The sequence below is a fragment of the Ipomoea triloba genome, chromosome 7 (genome assembly GCF_003576645.1).
Source record: "Ipomoea triloba cultivar NCNSP0323 chromosome 7, ASM357664v1".
Lineage (NCBI taxonomy): Eukaryota > Viridiplantae > Streptophyta > Magnoliopsida > Solanales > Convolvulaceae > Ipomoea > Ipomoea triloba.
In genome coordinates this window covers 15,263,383-15,281,520 of record NC_044922.1, presented here as the reverse complement: position 1 = coordinate 15,281,520, position 18,138 = coordinate 15,263,383, and the positions used below count along the sequence as shown (strand labels likewise).

At 33.2% G+C, this 18,138-nt stretch overlaps 1 protein-coding gene across 1 annotated transcript; it reads left to right on the top strand.

Moving 5' to 3' along the window:
• Positions 1–7,569: 7,569 nt before the first annotated feature.
• Positions 7,570–11,869, top strand: LOC116025966 (auxin response factor 18-like). The gene is made up of 5 exons (XM_031267391.1): positions 7,570–8,279; positions 8,526–9,705; positions 10,305–11,107; positions 11,191–11,256; positions 11,517–11,869. Exons 2-5 carry the CDS (start codon positions 8,599–8,601, stop codon positions 11,578–11,580), a joined length of 2,040 nt encoding a protein of 679 aa, XP_031123251.1. The 5' UTR covers positions 7,570–8,279; positions 8,526–8,598; the 3' UTR covers positions 11,581–11,869.
• The last annotated feature ends 6,269 nt before the right edge of the window (positions 11,870–18,138 follow it).

Below are 18,138 nucleotides of genomic sequence, written 5' to 3'. Positions count from 1 at the left end.
TTTTTTTTTTTTTTTTATTTTATAATATTATTATAGAAATATTATTATAATATTATTATCTTTTTTAGAAAAGCTATCAGGTTTGCTGAGACCATATGTACTAAACTACAAATTAGACAACTTACTCAGAAATAGTAAATAGACATATAATTCTTGCACAAAAATAAAATGTTGGATAATTATTTATATAACGTGAACCCGTTTAAATTTTCTTTAAAAAAAATTAAAAGTATTAGAATTTAAATATTCATTGAAAAGACTTGAAATATATATATATTTTTAAAAATCGATTTACTTAGAATAGTTTAGTTTGTATGTATTCTTCAATATATTGTTTCACTTGGATTTGTATTAGTGTACTAACACGTGTTAGCTTAATGTTATCTAATATTTTTGTTTTTCTGTTTTGAAATTTCGAGACTCTTTTCTTGTCTTCACTATATTCTGCCACATGTCTTTACGTTCCACCCGCTAACTTAACGTTATGCAATATTTTATTTCTGTTTCTATTTTGATATGTTAAGATTTTGTACATGTCTTCGCTAGCTTTTGCCATCTGGATTTACATTCCACGTATAACTTAAAGTCATATAAGATTTCTTTGTTATTTCTATTTTGAAATTTCAAGACTCTTTGCTTGTCTTCACTATATTGTGCCACATGTCTTTACATTCCACTCGCTAACTTAACGTTATGCAATATTTCATTTCTATTTCTATTTTGATATGCTAAGCTTTTGTGTCTGTCTTCGCTAGCGTTTGCCATCTGGATTTGCATTCCACGTAAAACTTAAAGTCATCTAAAATTTCAATGTTATTTCAATTTTAAAATCTTAAAATTTTTTGTTTGTATTCACTATATTGGGTCGCACCGCTTTGCATTCTGCATGTAACTTAATGTTATCTAAGATTGCATTAAATTTCTACTTTTAAATTTTAAAGCATTTTGTGTGTCTTCATTATATTGTTCCACTTCGCTTTACATTCCGTGTATTAATATAATGTTATTTAAGATTTTATCTCAATTTACTTAGAATAGTTTAGTTTGTATGTGTTCTTCAATATATTGTTTCACTTGGATTTGTTTTAGTGCACTACACGTGTTAGCTTAATGTTATCCAAGATTTTTCCTTATTTATTTATTTATTTATTTATTTCTAATTTTGAAATTTCGAGAATCTTTGCTTGTCTTCACTCTATCGTGCCACATGTCTTTACATCCCCCCCCCCCCCGCCCCCTTACGCAATATTTCATTTCTATTTATATTTTGATAAGTTAAGATTTTGTGTCTGTCTTTGCTAGCTTTTGCCATATGGATTTTCATTCCACGCATAACTTAAAGTCATCCAAGATTTCAATGCTATTTCTATTTTGAAATCTTAAAGATTTTTGTCTTTAGTCACTATATTGGGCCACACCGCTTTGCATTCCGCATGTAACTTAATGTTATCTAAGATTGCATTAAATTTCTACTATTGCATTCAATTTCTACTTTTAAATTTTAAGCCGTTTTGTTCGTCTTCATTATATTGTGCCACTTCGCTTTACATTCTACGTGTTAATATAATGTTATTCAAGATTTTATTTCGATTTATTTTGAAATATTAATATTGTTTGTCTTAAAATATTTTATTACCGACGACAATGCTATTTTGAAAAATAAAATGACTTACCATACAATGGAATAGGTCTATTGTTAAAATTAATTAATTTTTATTGAATATAGTGACTTTAGTAGAAAAAGAATGTCCGATGTGAATGTTGGAAGTTCAAAGTAAATTCCATTGAAAACATTACTTTGGTTTTAGGAAAGGACCACATAATTAAATGAAAGCAACCCCAAAAAATGGAACTTTGATGTACTTGGTAGGATCGTAGCGTGTACAACATACAAATATTTAATGAATAATTAAATGTAGATATTTTTTTTTTTGCAATAATTAAAATTAAGAAAATGTGAGCAATTCCATCTATTATACTCTGTCATTAGTATAAAATATTTTTTAAAAAATATATAAATTTTCTATAGAAAATTAGAAAACAATATATTTTTAGTTCATTTCTAAATGAAATACACGGGTAAATAATACGGAGTAACATTTTAAATTTTAATTCACCAATGTATTCGGAAATATCAAAGTCAATGATGGTAAGGGTAATGATAAGATCATAAAAAATGTGTTGGAATAATTAGATGCAGTATTAACTTGTACATTGTATTTTCTCTTGTACATTCTCAAATTCTTTCTGATTTTGCCCTTATTTTTTTTTTCTTTTTTGCCCTAAGTTGTTAACTAGATTAAATTTGTTTACAAATAACTTCCAATTTTGTATTTTTTTTTAAAAAAAATTTACGTAATGGATTAATTATGGGAAAGTGTACGGTGCTGATTGTCACGTTAGAATTTCAATTAATTATTTGTATTATCATTTTAATAATTTTCTCATAATAGATATAAGATAATGTAATATTACATATACTTTGATTATATAATTTAACCATTATTTTTGCTCATTGGGTTTTTTCTTCTTTTCTTTTTCTTTTTCTTTTTCGCATTGTGCGTATTTATAACTAGTGAACAAATAAAAATAAAAATATTTCCATTATTAGTAAGTGAAAACTAAACATATCTTCTAACCAAAAAACATGTTATTAGGTTGAGTAATTAGCTTGAGTACATAGGCCATAATAATTTATAGTACACAAAATATAATTAAAATGTTGGGCTCACATTTAATTAAAGCTGTTGGAAGGGGCCGCGGTGCACTTGGCTTGATGTGGCATGTCTGTTTTAGTGTCCTTAATTGCATGTGTGATGTATGTATATTGTATGGGTTTTTTATTTGTAGAAAGAGACACAAAAAGGTGGATTATTGGGTCCTCTAATCATGATTTCTCATCCCATAATATTTCGTTAAAAAATACATTCAGAAAAATAGTGTTTTTGGTCCACGAAATATTAATTTTAGTTCTTCAATCGTTGTCAGTATTCGGGGGTGTACTGGATAAATCTCACTCTGGTGTAATACTCCTTAAACTACACAAGAGAAGTAAATCGTACTAGGAAGTCATGTGTGTCGAGCTCGACTGAGATATTGTTACTAAGAATCGAACTGCATGATGATTTTCTGGTATGAGAATATATATTGTTACTAAGAATCGAACTGCATGTAATAAGTGTTTCAATTTTTATATATATATTTATGGATTTTAGTGAATTAATTTATAATTAATTCTCCCAGAATTAACCAAATAGTATAAAAATGGATTTCATTGAATTATTTACAAGTAGAAAGTGTATTGTAGATGGAGTAGATAAGAGATAATTATTGAAGAGATTGGACAGAAATGGTGAGTAAAAATTCTATACATTGTTAAGAAAATTAAATTGTGAATTGTTTATTAATCTCCTCGAAAGATTTTTGGCTTCAATTATTTGTCTTTTAGCACTTCAATCTTCTTGAATTAAGATAAATATTTATGACATGCATGCCCTTGACACATATGCTTGAGTACAAAATCTATATATAGATAAGGAGATTGATTTGTGAATTATTTATTGATATTCTCAAAACATACATCTTTCAATTCGCTTTCATATCCATTTAAAATCATTAGAATTTTCTCGGATTTCAATAATCTTGAATTAAGATTAATATTTATGATAGTGGGCACAAATTGTTAAGTTAAAAAAAATTATATATAAGCCCGCATGGACAATTCAGATACTAGGAATCGCGTCTGACTAGTGACAGTTTGAGAGCAACCGTAAAAGTTTAGCCTCTCTGTTAAGTTGAGTTACCATAATTTTAAATTTACATCCTCTACCAGATGCTCTATCGAGCCCCTGAAGTTGGAGATTCAACCTTTTAGGAAAAAAATCTATATATATATAGACAAGAAAATTGAATTGTAAATTATTTTTTGATATCCTCGAAACATCTTTAACTTCCCTTTAAAATTCAAATCTATTATTAGAGTTTTCTAGCACTTCAATCTTTTTTTGAAAGGATCTCTTCAATCTTCTTAAATTAAGATAAATATTTATGACAATTGACACAAATGTTTAAATGAAAAGTTTAGTATAAATAGATAAGGAGATTAATTGGATTGTGAATTATTTATTGATTTACTACAAACATGCATGCATCTTTGGCTTCCATCCGGCCATTTAAATCCATTAATGTTTTTCTAAGATTTATTGCGCATTAAGCTAGATATACTTAATCATTAAAGTATTTATTTGAATGATATACTTCATCTTCTTAATCGTCAATGATTTTAAAAAAAATTCGTATTACAATGATTTTATTACAACATCACACATATAAATGTTGCATGCAAAAAATAAAAATGTAATGAGAGTCTTGTAATTTTAAGAGTGTGACTAAATTAAACAAGTAATACCATATTCAAACTCTTATGATGTTTATATATATATATATATATATATAGGTAGGTAGTTAGGTCCATAATCAGGTGAGAACCATGCCAAGTGAAAATATCTGAACCACTGCTCATGTAAGAAATTGTAGACAAGGATGAAAAATCAAGTAAAAACTGAGCTTCAAACCATTAATCTAGTAGATCTAACGATTGTAAATAAACAAAACTTTGTAATATTTTTGAAAATGACATCGCTCAATTTTTACTTGATTTTTCATCCTTGTCTACAATTTCTTACCTGAGCAGTGGTTCTCATATGATTAGGATTCTATATATATATATATATAGAGAGAGAGAGAGAGAGAGAAGGGGGGGGGGGGGGGGACATGTATGGACTAATCTCATTTGTCCATATAAGATCATTAATGGTTAAAAATTAAGAAAAATACAATGACATTTCTGTAATTACAATTACATATTTGAAAAATTAAAAAATTTTATAATACACTCGGTTATTTGCAAATGCATTTTCAAATATTTCTAAATACATAATTATAATTACAAAAATATTGTCGCATTTTTCTTCAATCTCACGGGAGCCATACCAAAAGTTTAGTATATGCATTATTTTTATTTTTATTTAACTTTTATGATTTTAATTTATTTAATATCCCAGGTAAAAAAAGTTATATACTGTATTTTAAAAAAAATTAACAAGATGATATTGTAATTTGACGAGTTTGACTAAATAAGTAATAATAGTGTAATACCATATACAAGTCTCTACTTTAATTTCAGTATGCAATATTTGTTACGTGCATCTGTCATTGTTGCATTTCTGTTCAATCTTAAAATCCTAGAAAACAAACACAAGTATGCAAATCTTTTAAAGAAAACAGTCTTAAAGAAGTTGACACCAAAACCCCTAATAATGGAAGGCAAATTAAACTAAACAAAAATGTAAGAAACAAACTAGGCCTCTTTCAAAAGAAGTAGATTATTTTCCTAATAAGATATGAATTGAGAAAGAGATAGGCTTACCTTCCATAACATTTAAGGAAGGTGAGTCTTGAACAAGCTCTTTTGAGAGAGGCTGTGGAAGAAACCAAATTGAAAGAAAGTTGATAGAGGTTAGTTTACATACATAAGACTAGAATAAATCCAATACAGAATAGTAATAAGCTAGTATGGTGTACCTAATTGTTTGTTCAAAAATATATTGTGGGTGTTTGGTAAATAGTCGTTAGCTGATTAGGTTAGTGAGTTTGATTAATTGATAACATTAGCTAATGGTAAAAAAGTGTTTGGTAAATTAGTTACTAGTTCATTACATGCAAAATGACTTTCTCAAAAAGTTGATCGAAAAAACTACTTTGAGCAACTTTTTGAATTTTAACATTTTGGAGCAATAAGCTGTTACAAAAAAGTTAATTAATTAAGTAAACACTCATATTGATTGTTTAACCAAGTTAAACAGCTAATAGTGGTCCAATATGTCAAAATTGGCTGATAAACTAATAACTATAATGTTACCAAACGGGTTTAAAGTAATTACAGTATTAACAATTAAAACTCAACACAAACATAATTAGTCTCGGTTGAAGAAACATGTGGTTAGAAGAAAAAATAAAAAACACATAATTAGTCTTGACTGAGGAAACATGTGGTCAGGCAACAAAAAAACATGCAAAAACAAAAACACGGGTGATTAGAAAGTGTATTTGGTTGATAATACTCACAAGATTTCAAGTTCGATTCTCCGTGGAAGTTTTTTACTGTTCTTTTTGGTTTGAGTCTATCAACTATGAATTACGTAAATTGGTTTACCTTCTTGTAAACTTTTTCTAGCTAGAGTCATAAGATTGACTTCATATACCGTGCACCTTCTGGTAATGACTACACATTTTTTCATAAATCAAAGAATAGTGTATTTAGTTTGCTTTAAAAGAAAATTACCCATGATTATGAAATGTGTATATATTATATATATTGATTGCACTTCAAAGGAATATTGGATTGATGAAGCTAATATAAACTAGTGTGGTGATGTAGGACATACAAAACCTTAGTACTAACTAGATAAAATAAAAAATTTATATTGCAGTTGGAAATAGTGACGGTTTGGACTGTTATCTGGGGGTGGTTGGGGGGTGGGGGGGTTAAATATCATTACATTTGTGTCATTCACCATATCTTAATGCATGGGTTTTAATTGTTTTTTTTTCGTACATGGGTTTTCATTGTTTAATTTTGGTTAAAGAACAAGAAAACATAAAATAATGAAAAATATTTAACCATGTTGTCTAATCATCCAAACAGCACCTAAAGCCGATCCTAGCCTTCCACTTCTAGCCGGTTCTAGGTGTTGTTAAGCCTAGCCGAGGGTACAATACTGACAAACGAGAATTCTTACTCTTTTTTACCTAGAGTTAAAAACCCCTCCCCTGCTCAAAGTCAATAACTGTTCTCCCTGCTCAGATCCCCCAGTAGACACAGTAAAAAAGTATATAAAAACACTGTTCTCATTTCGCGATAAATCACACGATATTTTCATATATATAACCACCATAAACAACAAATATTAGTTTTCAAAATTAAATTATAGATTTTTACTTTCAACAAAAAAAATTAAATTATGAATTTTTTTAGTCACGAGAAAATTACAATTATCATGATCTTGTGATTTTAGTTGAGAAATGATCTCAAAGTGGTAAACCAGTCCCTAGACGGTACAGGACCACAAGGAGTGTCACATGATATTTCATATATAACCACAAAAAACAACAAATATTAATTTTCAAAATTAAATTGTAGATTTTTACTTTCAAAAAAAATTAAATTATGATTTTTTTTGTTACAAGAAAACTGCAGTCAATACACGAGAATCTACTGTAAGTAAATTATGATTTTGTGATTTCAATAGGGAAAGAATTACAAAGTGATAAATCAGCACTCAACAGACCACACGGAATAAACCAAGCTAGGTTGTCTTTAATTGATCGGGTCAAATGAAAAAAAAAAGAAAATAATTAATTACTCTTACCGAGGTTGAACTCGAAATTTTATGATTAGTGGGGTAATAGTATGATAACTTGAGTGGGGTTGTTCTAATTATGGGTTTATTTAATTGTTATTAATCCGGTGTGTCTCTCTCTAACAGATCCGGGGTGGGGTGGGGGTGGGCGTGGGGGTGGGGTGTGGAGTATCAATATAAATAGCCCAAACCGCAACGAAGATGCTACAGCGAGAAAGCGACTTGGAACGATATTCCCATTTAATTTTTTTTTTTTGGTTTGCCTTTTTATTTCTTTTGTTTTTATTTTTCTCTCACTAGAAGAGCAAGAGTGTGAGAGTATGGCGATTTGTGAGGCGTTCTGTTGTTTTTTTCAGTTGAGTGCCTGAGAAATTCATCGCCTACTCCCTCGCATTTTTGTTGTTTCAGCAAAGAATTTATACTGTGCGTACGGCCTCCCCCCGATTATTGTGCGCGGAGATACTGACATTCGCGAATGCATATGCGTGGTGGTGTGCAGGGATCTTGAGGATTAGGTCTCGCAGCGGGGAGTGAAGAGGAATGCCGGCGTGCTGAATTCCAGTTGGAGACGAAGGTGAAGGTGAAGGTGAAGGTGAACACTTGAGAATCCTAGTGCCGGTACCGTCCGCCAATGCATTTATGTGCTTCGCGCATAAAATGTTGTGCTGTAGTGACTGAGGAGTCATCGCCGTCGTCGTTGGACTTGCGGCTTAGGGTTTGGTTTTGATCGGGACGAGTACGTGTTTGTCCGCGTGCTCATACTTTCCGACTTCGCCTTCACTGCTTGCTTTTGTTCTGTTGAACCGCAATTCGAGCGAAATCGAGGCGCTCTGGATCGGAGCCTGTACTCCTTGACAGGTACACTTCGTTCATCTCTTGTCTTCACCTAGTCTCTATTCCCTGTATGTTTCTGTGTTTGTAATGTTAAATGTTTGCTGTGTGTGTTTTTGGATTGTTTCTCACTGGAATTTTGGTATTTTACGTTTATTTTTGTAGTGGAGCCTTATTTTAACTTAGTTAGTTAGTTGTTTATTTTATTTTTAACGCTTTTTGGCTTTATTTTTACCTTGAAGTTGTTGACATATTTGTTTTTGTGATTGGCAGTATTCTGAAGTGGAGCGGAACAGAGACGTGTCTTCCGCAGTCGTGGTATTAGCAGAACAATTGTAAAATACGAATGAAAATTGGAGAAATGAAGGAGTTGGGTGACAAGTGTTTGGACCCGCAGTTGTGGCATGCCTGTGCCGGAGGGATGGTGCAAATGCCTCCGGTGAACTCGAAGGTCTACTATTTCCCACAAGGACATGGTGAGCACACGCTCACTAATGTCGACTTCTCGAATTTGACAAAAGTCTCGCCTATGATTCTCTGTAGGGTTGGCACTGTGAAGTATTTGGCCGATCCTGAGACAGACGAGGTTTATGCTAAGCTTAAGCTGGTTCCAATTGGCAGAGAACATGGCTTTGATGATGATGTGGTTTTAGGGAGCGGAGCCAACAACACTGCACCTGAAACAGCCGAAAAATCGAATTCCTTTGCCAAGACATTGACTCAATCTGATGCTAACAATGGTGGTGGTTTCTCAGTTCCTAGGTACTGTGCAGAAACCATCTTTCCACCATTGGATTACTCGGCAGATCCACCAGTCCAGACTGTGACTGCTAAGGATGTCCACGGTGAAACATGGAAGTTTAGGCACATTTACCGGGGGACACCAAGGAGGCATTTGCTGACAACGGGCTGGAGTACTTTTGTGAACCAGAAAAAGCTAGTTGCAGGGGATTCAATTGTGTTCCTGAGAGCAAACAATGGAGAACTTTTTGTTGGAATCCGTAGGGCTAAAAAGGGTTGTATAGGTGGCTCAGATGCTCCGCAAGGGTGGAGCTCTGTTGCTGGAAACTACGCTGCATATCCATCTTTTTTGAGGGAAGATGATAACAAAACTATTAGAAGCAGTAGTACTCCAAAGCTGAGTTCTTCTGGTGGGCGTTTAAGAGAAAGAGGAAGAGTGAAATCTGAATCGGTTCTTGAAGCTGCACGCCTTGCTGGTAGTGGTAAACCATTTGAAGTTGTTTATTACCCACGTGCAAGCACGCCTGAATTTTGTGTTAGGGCTTCCTCTGTGCATTCTGCTATGAGGATCCAATGGTGTGCAAGGATGAGGTTCAAAATGGCCTTTGAAACTGAAGATTCTTCTCGAATTAGTTGGTTCATGGGAACAGTATCTTCTGTTCGAGTTAATGACCCCATCCGCTGGCCCAATTCACCATGGCGGCTTCTTCAGGTAATGCAGCTCCTCTAGTGTTTACTCTGCTTGAATTTTGCTTCTGTACATGAATTATTTTAGCAAACTGGATAGTCCCCCATCTTTCACATTCCTATTAACCTTTTCACATGTGTGGCATTACATAGTTGTTTTACCTAATAACATAGTTTTCAATATTATGTTAAATCAAAATGAATTGTTACCTCTTGTAGTTCTGTAGTGATCTGCAACTCTTATAGGACTATGTTTCCTACTCACTTCCTTGATGAATGGTTCCTGATTTGAATGCCAACACATCTGTTTACTTAAATTACCTGACACTTGTATTCTTTTCTCAATGGATTACGTCGGGGGGAGTATCGATTGTTAATTGTAGTATGCCCTGAGACAGCTTAAAAATGGAATTGAATAGTTCATAATGGAAACATAATTGATAGACAGTTAAATATGGAATGCAATAGAAAAGTTTTAAATGAGAGTGAATTTTTCAACCTGGTGCACTCTATGCTGCTAAATGATTTTGTTTATTTTAGATCTTTCTATATCTAAAGGATTAACTGAATTTATGACCTTCAATTACATTTTGGTTTACTGTTTCCTTTGATGATATGCTACAGGTGACATGGGATGAACCAGATTTGCTGCAAAATGTGAAGAATGTGAGCCCATGGATGGTCGAATTGGTCTCAAATATGCCCATCATTCATATGTCACCTTTCTCACCACCAAGAAAAAAGTTGTGTTTACCACAAGATTTCTCACTTGACAGCCAATTTCAAATACCATCATTTTCAGGGAATGCCCTTGGTGCCAGCAGCCCATTTTATTGTTTAACTGATGTTGCTGCGGGTTTACAGGGAGCCAGGCATCCGCAATCTGGCCAGCCTTCATTAGATCTTCACCTTAACAACAAACTGAATTTGGGACTCTCACCACCGTCCCTCCGGCAAGTTAATACAGATTGCAGAATCCCTGATGGCTGCTTTATCAAGGGCCAAAACGACAACAGTGAGAATATATCTTGCTTACTTACCATGGGGAATTCCACCCAGAAGTCAGATACAAGTGATGAAGTGATGACTCCTCGGTTCTTGCTTTTTGGTCAGCCAATACTCACTGAGCAGCAAATGTCTCAGAACTGCCCAACTGGTCCGGTTTCACAAATTCGAGAAGTGCAAAATTCCCCAGGCGGGAAAGAAGTGAATACAGCTGAACTTGGCATTGATACTGGTCACTGCAAAGTTTTCATGGAATCAGAGGATGTAAGCCAAATTCTTGATCTCTCAGTTGTGGATTCATTTGAAGAGCTATACAAAAAACTCGCACACATGTTTGGTATAGAAAGCTCAGAGGTGATGAACCATGTGCTCTACCATGATGCAGCAGGTGCTGTCAAACAAATTGGAGATGACCCATTCAGGTTCGATGAGTATTTGTTTTTGAAACATTATATTTAATTTGCAGAACTTCACCTTAACAATTAATAACCTCTTCTTATTGCAGTGAGTTTGTAAAGAAAGCAAAAAGATTGACAATTTTGAGGAAATCAGGCAGCAGCAGCTCTGAGAGGTAATAGTCACTGTTTCTAATATTTTCTTTTGTTTTATACACTATGTACGATATGTGAAATTAATTTTTTAAAAAAACAAACTATTGGCCCTTGTACATTTCTGTAGGGTTGTTTTAGTTAAAAAACTAATGTCCAGAGGCTGTATTGGTTTCTCTAGTGTGTGTATAGTATAGAATAGTGTTATTTTTAGCATTTAATTAAGAGTAATATTTGTGCATAATTCAGCATTTATGATTATATAGAAATTGTGGTATTTTAGGATAGGGACAAGTCGAGTTCCAGAAGGTGATGATCGACGCGGAAAGATGCCAGTGATATCGTGAAGGGTGTTGTTAAGATTCTACTAAGTGCAAGCTAAGGATCTTGTATGTTTGCATAGTAGTTGCATGTGCAGAGTTTGGGTAGAGTACGTGTGAGAAGTATGAACAGTTTCTCTTGTTATGTTAGTATTGACATTGGATGTGTAGCAGAGCAGAGCAGATGGAATAACGTGGTACTAATGGCTAGTATGTAGTGAACTCAACTGAACTGAACTGAACTCCCAATGTATGTTTTCACATGATGATGATAAATATGGTCAGAAAATTTCAGCGCAGATATTATTACTGTTTACTGTTGTCTATCTCTCTCTCTCTTCTCTCTACTTTATTTATAGTACTTTGTATTATATCGACTGGCTTATTATATAATTTGCTTTTGTGAGGTAGTTCACATGAATAAGAGATTTAACTTTTTGACTAGTAAATTTGTGTGACTAGGAAACGCATTTAATTTGCTTCCATCCCATCCGTGTGAATAAGCAACCTAGCTATGTTGTCTTTTGATGCGGAAATAGATCAACTGCCAAATCTGTTCTTTTTTCGTATGTCGCCCCGCCCACCATAAACAACAGACACAAAATCACTTTTTACTCCTGTCTCCCTACTAAATACTAAATACTAAATACTAAATAAAATATAATATCCAAACATACTAAAATCTTTAGTTTACATTCCTGGCCTCAACATATATTATTAATTTATGATGGTATTATATTCCAGGTTTAATTTTTTAAACATCATTGAGTATAATAATTACGTACTGCTTTTGTATGAATTGAATAGCCATAAAATAAAGAAATTTGTGTTCCGGCCTTCTAATTAATAACGCATGGCTACCCGAGGACCAGCAAATGGATGCATGTGAGATTGAAAACATTTTGACAATCAGCACCTACCTAATACGCTAGCTAGTCTGTTATCCATCATCACTTAGACTAATAAGCAATAAGTCTAAAAACACTACTAAAATATATTATCTAACATAGAATCAAAACAGGTGAAGAGTATGTGGAATACAATTTTTTTGTCAATAAAAACGTAAGGTAGTTAAGTACTTTTTTTTTTTCCCCTTTTAGTTTAAACTACAAAATAAATAAATAAATAAAAAGAACATGTTCTTTATTTTGTTTAAATATGATTTAATGATTCTGATATCAAATAATAGGTATAGAATTTTTATTAAAAATATCTTGTGTAAGATAGAGGGTTTTGGCTTCACATGATGTGAAGGTAAAAGGCATAAACAAAACATTACATAACGGTTTTTAATTGTGGGAGCTTTCATCAAATTTACGTGACTTTTATGTATTTGTTAACGTTGTTTTGTGTAATATAATAATAATAATAATAATAATAATTATTATTATTATTATTATTATTATTATTATTATTATTGTTATTATTATTATATTGATGAAAGCTAATGCTGGGCGTGCAATAGAGGTGAAGCATATTCACGTGTGGCTTCCAATCCTGTCGCCGTCTTGATGGCTGACACCGTTAGTTGAGCTCCTCTTCTTCTCACCAATCAAATTAATGTCATGGTTGACAATAATCACTTCTTAATATAATGCTAAATTTTAACCTCAAACTTAAATATACACCTCTCAGTCTGACAAATTATTGTGTGGACCATGGTCTAAAATAACATTATTTTGATGTTAAAAAAATTCTTTATTCTTTGCACGTGTTAGAATAATGAATATTTTGATGTAAGATAATGTATTTTATGAATTAGTACTATATATATATATATATATATATATATATATATATATATATATATATATATAGAGAGAGAGAGAGAGAGAGAGAGAGAAAATTGCCATTTTAGTCCAATGACTATTGTAATAGTGTTAATTGCTATCCACGACTTTAAAATGTTAATTGCGTACCATGACTATGCATTTTTTCTCAATTTTGGTCCAACCGGCCAAATTGCGGGTCAAAAGTGGCCGGAAAAAAATTAAACCTCATTTTATCCTTAATTGACAGGGGTAAAATAGTCTTTTCTTGTTATTATGACTTGGTCTTTTAGTCGCTGGAAATGTTGCCGCCGCTGCTAGTAGATTTGGGTGTCAATTTTCATCAAAATTTCGGCTGGGTTTTCATATGATTTCTTGGTCAATCATTCTTGGTGATTTGGGTGTCAATTTCCACGCCATAAGTACATGTATGTGTGTCTGTAGATTTTGTATTTTTTTTCTGGAACTAGAAGAAGCCATGTGCGCTGGATTTTCTGGAAGATTGTTGGAGTGAATTGAAGATGGAGGCGTTATGGAATTTGGAAGATAAATGGAAAGTGTCAACGAAGGCGGCAGTCGCCATTGCGTTGTGTGCGTGCGCGGTGGCGTCTCTGCTCGTCGCGGCGGTCTGGGTGGCGCTGCGGCGGCGGAAGGCGCGATTTTCTATCACTGGTTTTGGTTCAGATCTCCAGCTGGGTCAGATGAGTATGGAGAGCTGGAGGCGGCAGCAATTTTGGTTCAAATCTCCGATTTTCTTCTCCGATTTTGGTTCAGATCTCCAGCAAGGTGATTGAGATTTTCTTCTCCGGTTGCCATGAACGGGATGGTGGCAGTTGCGGCGACATTTCCTGCGACTAAAGGGAGAAGAAGAGCATAGGCAGGTGAAAAGACCAAAATGCCATCCTTTTTAAGGATAAAATGACTATTTTACCCCTGTCAATTAAGGATAAAATGAGGTTTATTTTTTTCCGGCCACTTTTGGCCGGCAATTTGGCCGGCTAGACCAAAATTGAGAAAAAATGCATAGTCATGGTACGCAATTAACATTTTTGAAAGTCACGGATAGCAATTAACACTACTACAATAGTCGTTGGACCAAAATGACAATTTTCTCTCTATATATATATATGAAACTTTAATGATGAAAGAAAAATTTCGTCGAATAAAAAAAATACAATATGTGTAAAGTAATGTGCAATTGTATCATTATAGAAATACAAACAAAAAATATTAATATCATAATGACCTAAATCATTCCCAATAATGCAAAAGTATAATTAAAATATTGAGTCTTGTTCTAAATAATAAAAAGAAGATTAATTAAACGAAAAAAAAAAACTTAACATAGATTTGTTTTTTAAAGAATTCAAGAAAATGATTTTCAAGGTTTCTTATATATAATCTTTGATGCTCAACTTTGAATGTTATGTATATAATCTAGCTAATTAATTGATCAAAGTTCATGTGAAATTTTATACTGTATTTTTTTAATACACTCTAACATATTCATAGTATATATTCAACAATTATGACAACTCTGATTGGAATGGAATTCGAACCTAAGACCTTCCTTGTGAAAATCAATAAGTAAGTTAAAAATAATAAATAGTTAACGGAATATTTCATTACTAAAGTTTATATTGACGGAATGCGGGGTATTTAGAAAAAGTAAATTATATAATATATGGTAAAGTAGACAAAATAATTAAGGGGGGTGTATTCAATCATGACTTTCATAGAATTTTAAAGACTTTTATGAACTTTAAAAGTTTGGAGGTATTCAATTCAAACTTTTAGAGAGTATTTAAAAATCATGCGGTATTCGATCAAGATTTTTAATGAGTTTTTGAAAGTCATGTGGTATTCAATTAAAACTTTTAAAGAATCTTTAAAAGTCATGTGGTATTCAAAAAGTTATGAATTTGTAAGGATTTTTTAATTTTAGAATTCAAAAAGTTATGAATTTGTAAGGATTTTTTAATTTTAGAACTTCTGTAGACTTTTATATACTAGGATTTTTTAATTTTAGAACTTCTGTAGACTTTTATATACTTTGATTTTTTAATTTTAGAACTTCTGTAGACTTTTATATACTTTCCTTCTCAAATATAAATAGTTGAAATCCAACCCCCAACCCCAAGATTTCAAAATTTTCTTTCTACCTGAAGGTTTTTTTTTCTCTGTCTATTTAAACTCTATTTTTTTCTCCTTATTTAAAATTTTAAACTTTATAAACCTTATACCTAAATTCAATAAATTATTTTTCTTCATTATCCTATATTTTCTACATACCTAAACTCTACCAATTTTTTCTCTCTCCTAAACTTTACAATCTTCCTCTAAAAATTCAAAATAATATTATTTTTATTTCATTGTTGCTTGTATATTTTGATTTTTTTCTATGACCTTTTTATCCCTAACTTCTAAACTTTTTTTTTTGAATACATGAACAGAGTAAATTTTTTTTATCTATCACCGTCAACTTTTAATATATGTTTCATAATATTCATATGTTTATTCGTAATATATTTTTTCTTTTTAATAACATGCTATTACGAATAGTGAACTATTGTTCGCAATAGCAATTTGAGACTACAAAGAGAAGCACCTTGTTGTTGTTAGCAGTCACATATTGTTATTGCAAATAATAGCTCTTTGCTTGATACCTAGCAGTATATCAAATATAATTTTTATATATATTATTAATTTTTTTTATTTTATGCAACTAGTAATTATATTTTTTTAAATATTAATTTCTCAAGAAAAAGTAATTATATTTTTAAATATTTTATTTCAACAATTCTATAACTATAAATTTTAGTGTTTAATATTGTTATGAATTGCTTATGAAAGTTTGTAAGGATGTATTCAATTTAGAATTTTAATAACTTTTGTAGACTTTTTAAAATAAAAAAGTTGATAAACATTTATGCAAGTTTTTTATACAGACTTTTATAGAGTCTTACGAAGTTTTAAAAAGTTTTGAACGACTCTATGAAAGTCAATAAAAGTTTATTAAAATCTATCATTTTAAAAGTTTTTAAAAATCTACAAAAGTCATGATTGAATACACCCCCCTAAATGTAACAAGGTTTTAAAAGTCATGAGACTAAATGTGAAAAATTAATAGTCAGGTACTAATTATGAAAATGATCCTATAATTGTGAGACCAAATCTAAAAAGTTAATAGTTAGGGATCACAAGTAAAAATGATCGAATAGTCAGTAGAATCAAGTGGAAGAAACTCGCCAAAGAACTTGTGGTCTAGTTATTATCGCCCCCCGTTTACCAATGCTCCTTTGCCCGTTGCTTCCACCTATCACTTTGTGCCTGAACTAAACCAATATAGTATTTCTGAACCTCACCAAACTCCCTAACCCCTCCGACATCCCGTCTTCCCCGTAAACAACCCATACGGTGTTTACACCATTTCAAGCCATCCACATCCTCCTTATTTCGTCGACGGCCCCAATCCCAAACCTTTTTACTGCAATACTCCAATCGCGATCCAATAGCCTCCCCTAGAGTACAATTCCAAACCGACTCCACCACCTCCCTACATTCCACATGCTTCCCCACGAATTCTCATACCGATGTCGTCTCCTAAAAACGCTACGCCTCACTGATTGGGTGACTAAAAACAAAGGCAAGTGATCACTGCATCCTCCCTCCACTGCCCAAGCCTTAGCATCAGGGAACAAATCCTGTCAAGACCTAGACACCAGAACCCTGTCTAATGTCTCACGAACCCAACCCGGAGTCCCTCGGCCTCGCTCCAATGTAAATTGGCAGCCCTCAAACACAAAATTGTGCAGCCCACTCTCCTTCACTGCCTCACTGAATCCCCTCCTTAACCACTCAGGATGAGAAACCCTACCCTCATTTTCCCAATCCCACAATATATCATTCATATCCCCCATCAAAACTCAGGGCAAATCACTCAGAGTAGATAAATACCTCAATAGATTCCAAGGAAGCCGACGTCGAGACCGTTATGGGTTACCGTAGTAACCAGTAAACTGCCAACGAAAACCGTTGTCGGACATCATAATCGTTGAATCAATGTAGTGATTCAAATACCCCACTACTTCAACATTCAAACTCCCATTCCAGAGTAAAGCAAGACCTCCGCTCCTACCCACTGAATCCACTGTAAAACAATTGTCATAGCTTAGACGCAGTCGGACACGTTCCATCTTAGTAGCATTACACAAAGTCTCAAATAAAAATAAAATATGAGGCTTCTTTTGAAGAACAAAGCCCAATAACACTTTAACTGCCAATGGGTTTCCAAGCCCATGACAGTTCCAACTGAAGCAACTCATTGGGCCAGGTGGGCCTGGAGACTAGAGCCCACCTCCTCAGAATGTATAAAACCAACACCCTCCACACTCATTGGGCTGCTCCAACTACTCGGCCCAAACTCCACCTCCTTCTCCTCAGTAGTCGTTCTCCTTCTTTTTTGGTCAATAAAAACCACACCCACACAATCTCCCTCAGCATGTAATTCCCCCTCCCCCCACCTCTCACATGCCCCCACGTCACTGCTATAAGTCCCCTTCGCTCCATGTAATGGATTAACGTCCACAAATGGTCGCATTAAGTCCCCATTAATTGTCGTCGGAGAACCCGGACGAGTTTGCATTCCGACCGGCGTACCCACCGTCGGCTCCTCCACCACCAACCACTTATTGATCGGCATCGCCCCTCCCCGTCGACCACCCGCTCTCATCCAAGATCCGAATGGCTTCACAGTTTTAGATAAAGGCTTGTCAAAAGCATCTGGACATAATTTATCCGCATGACCTATGGTACC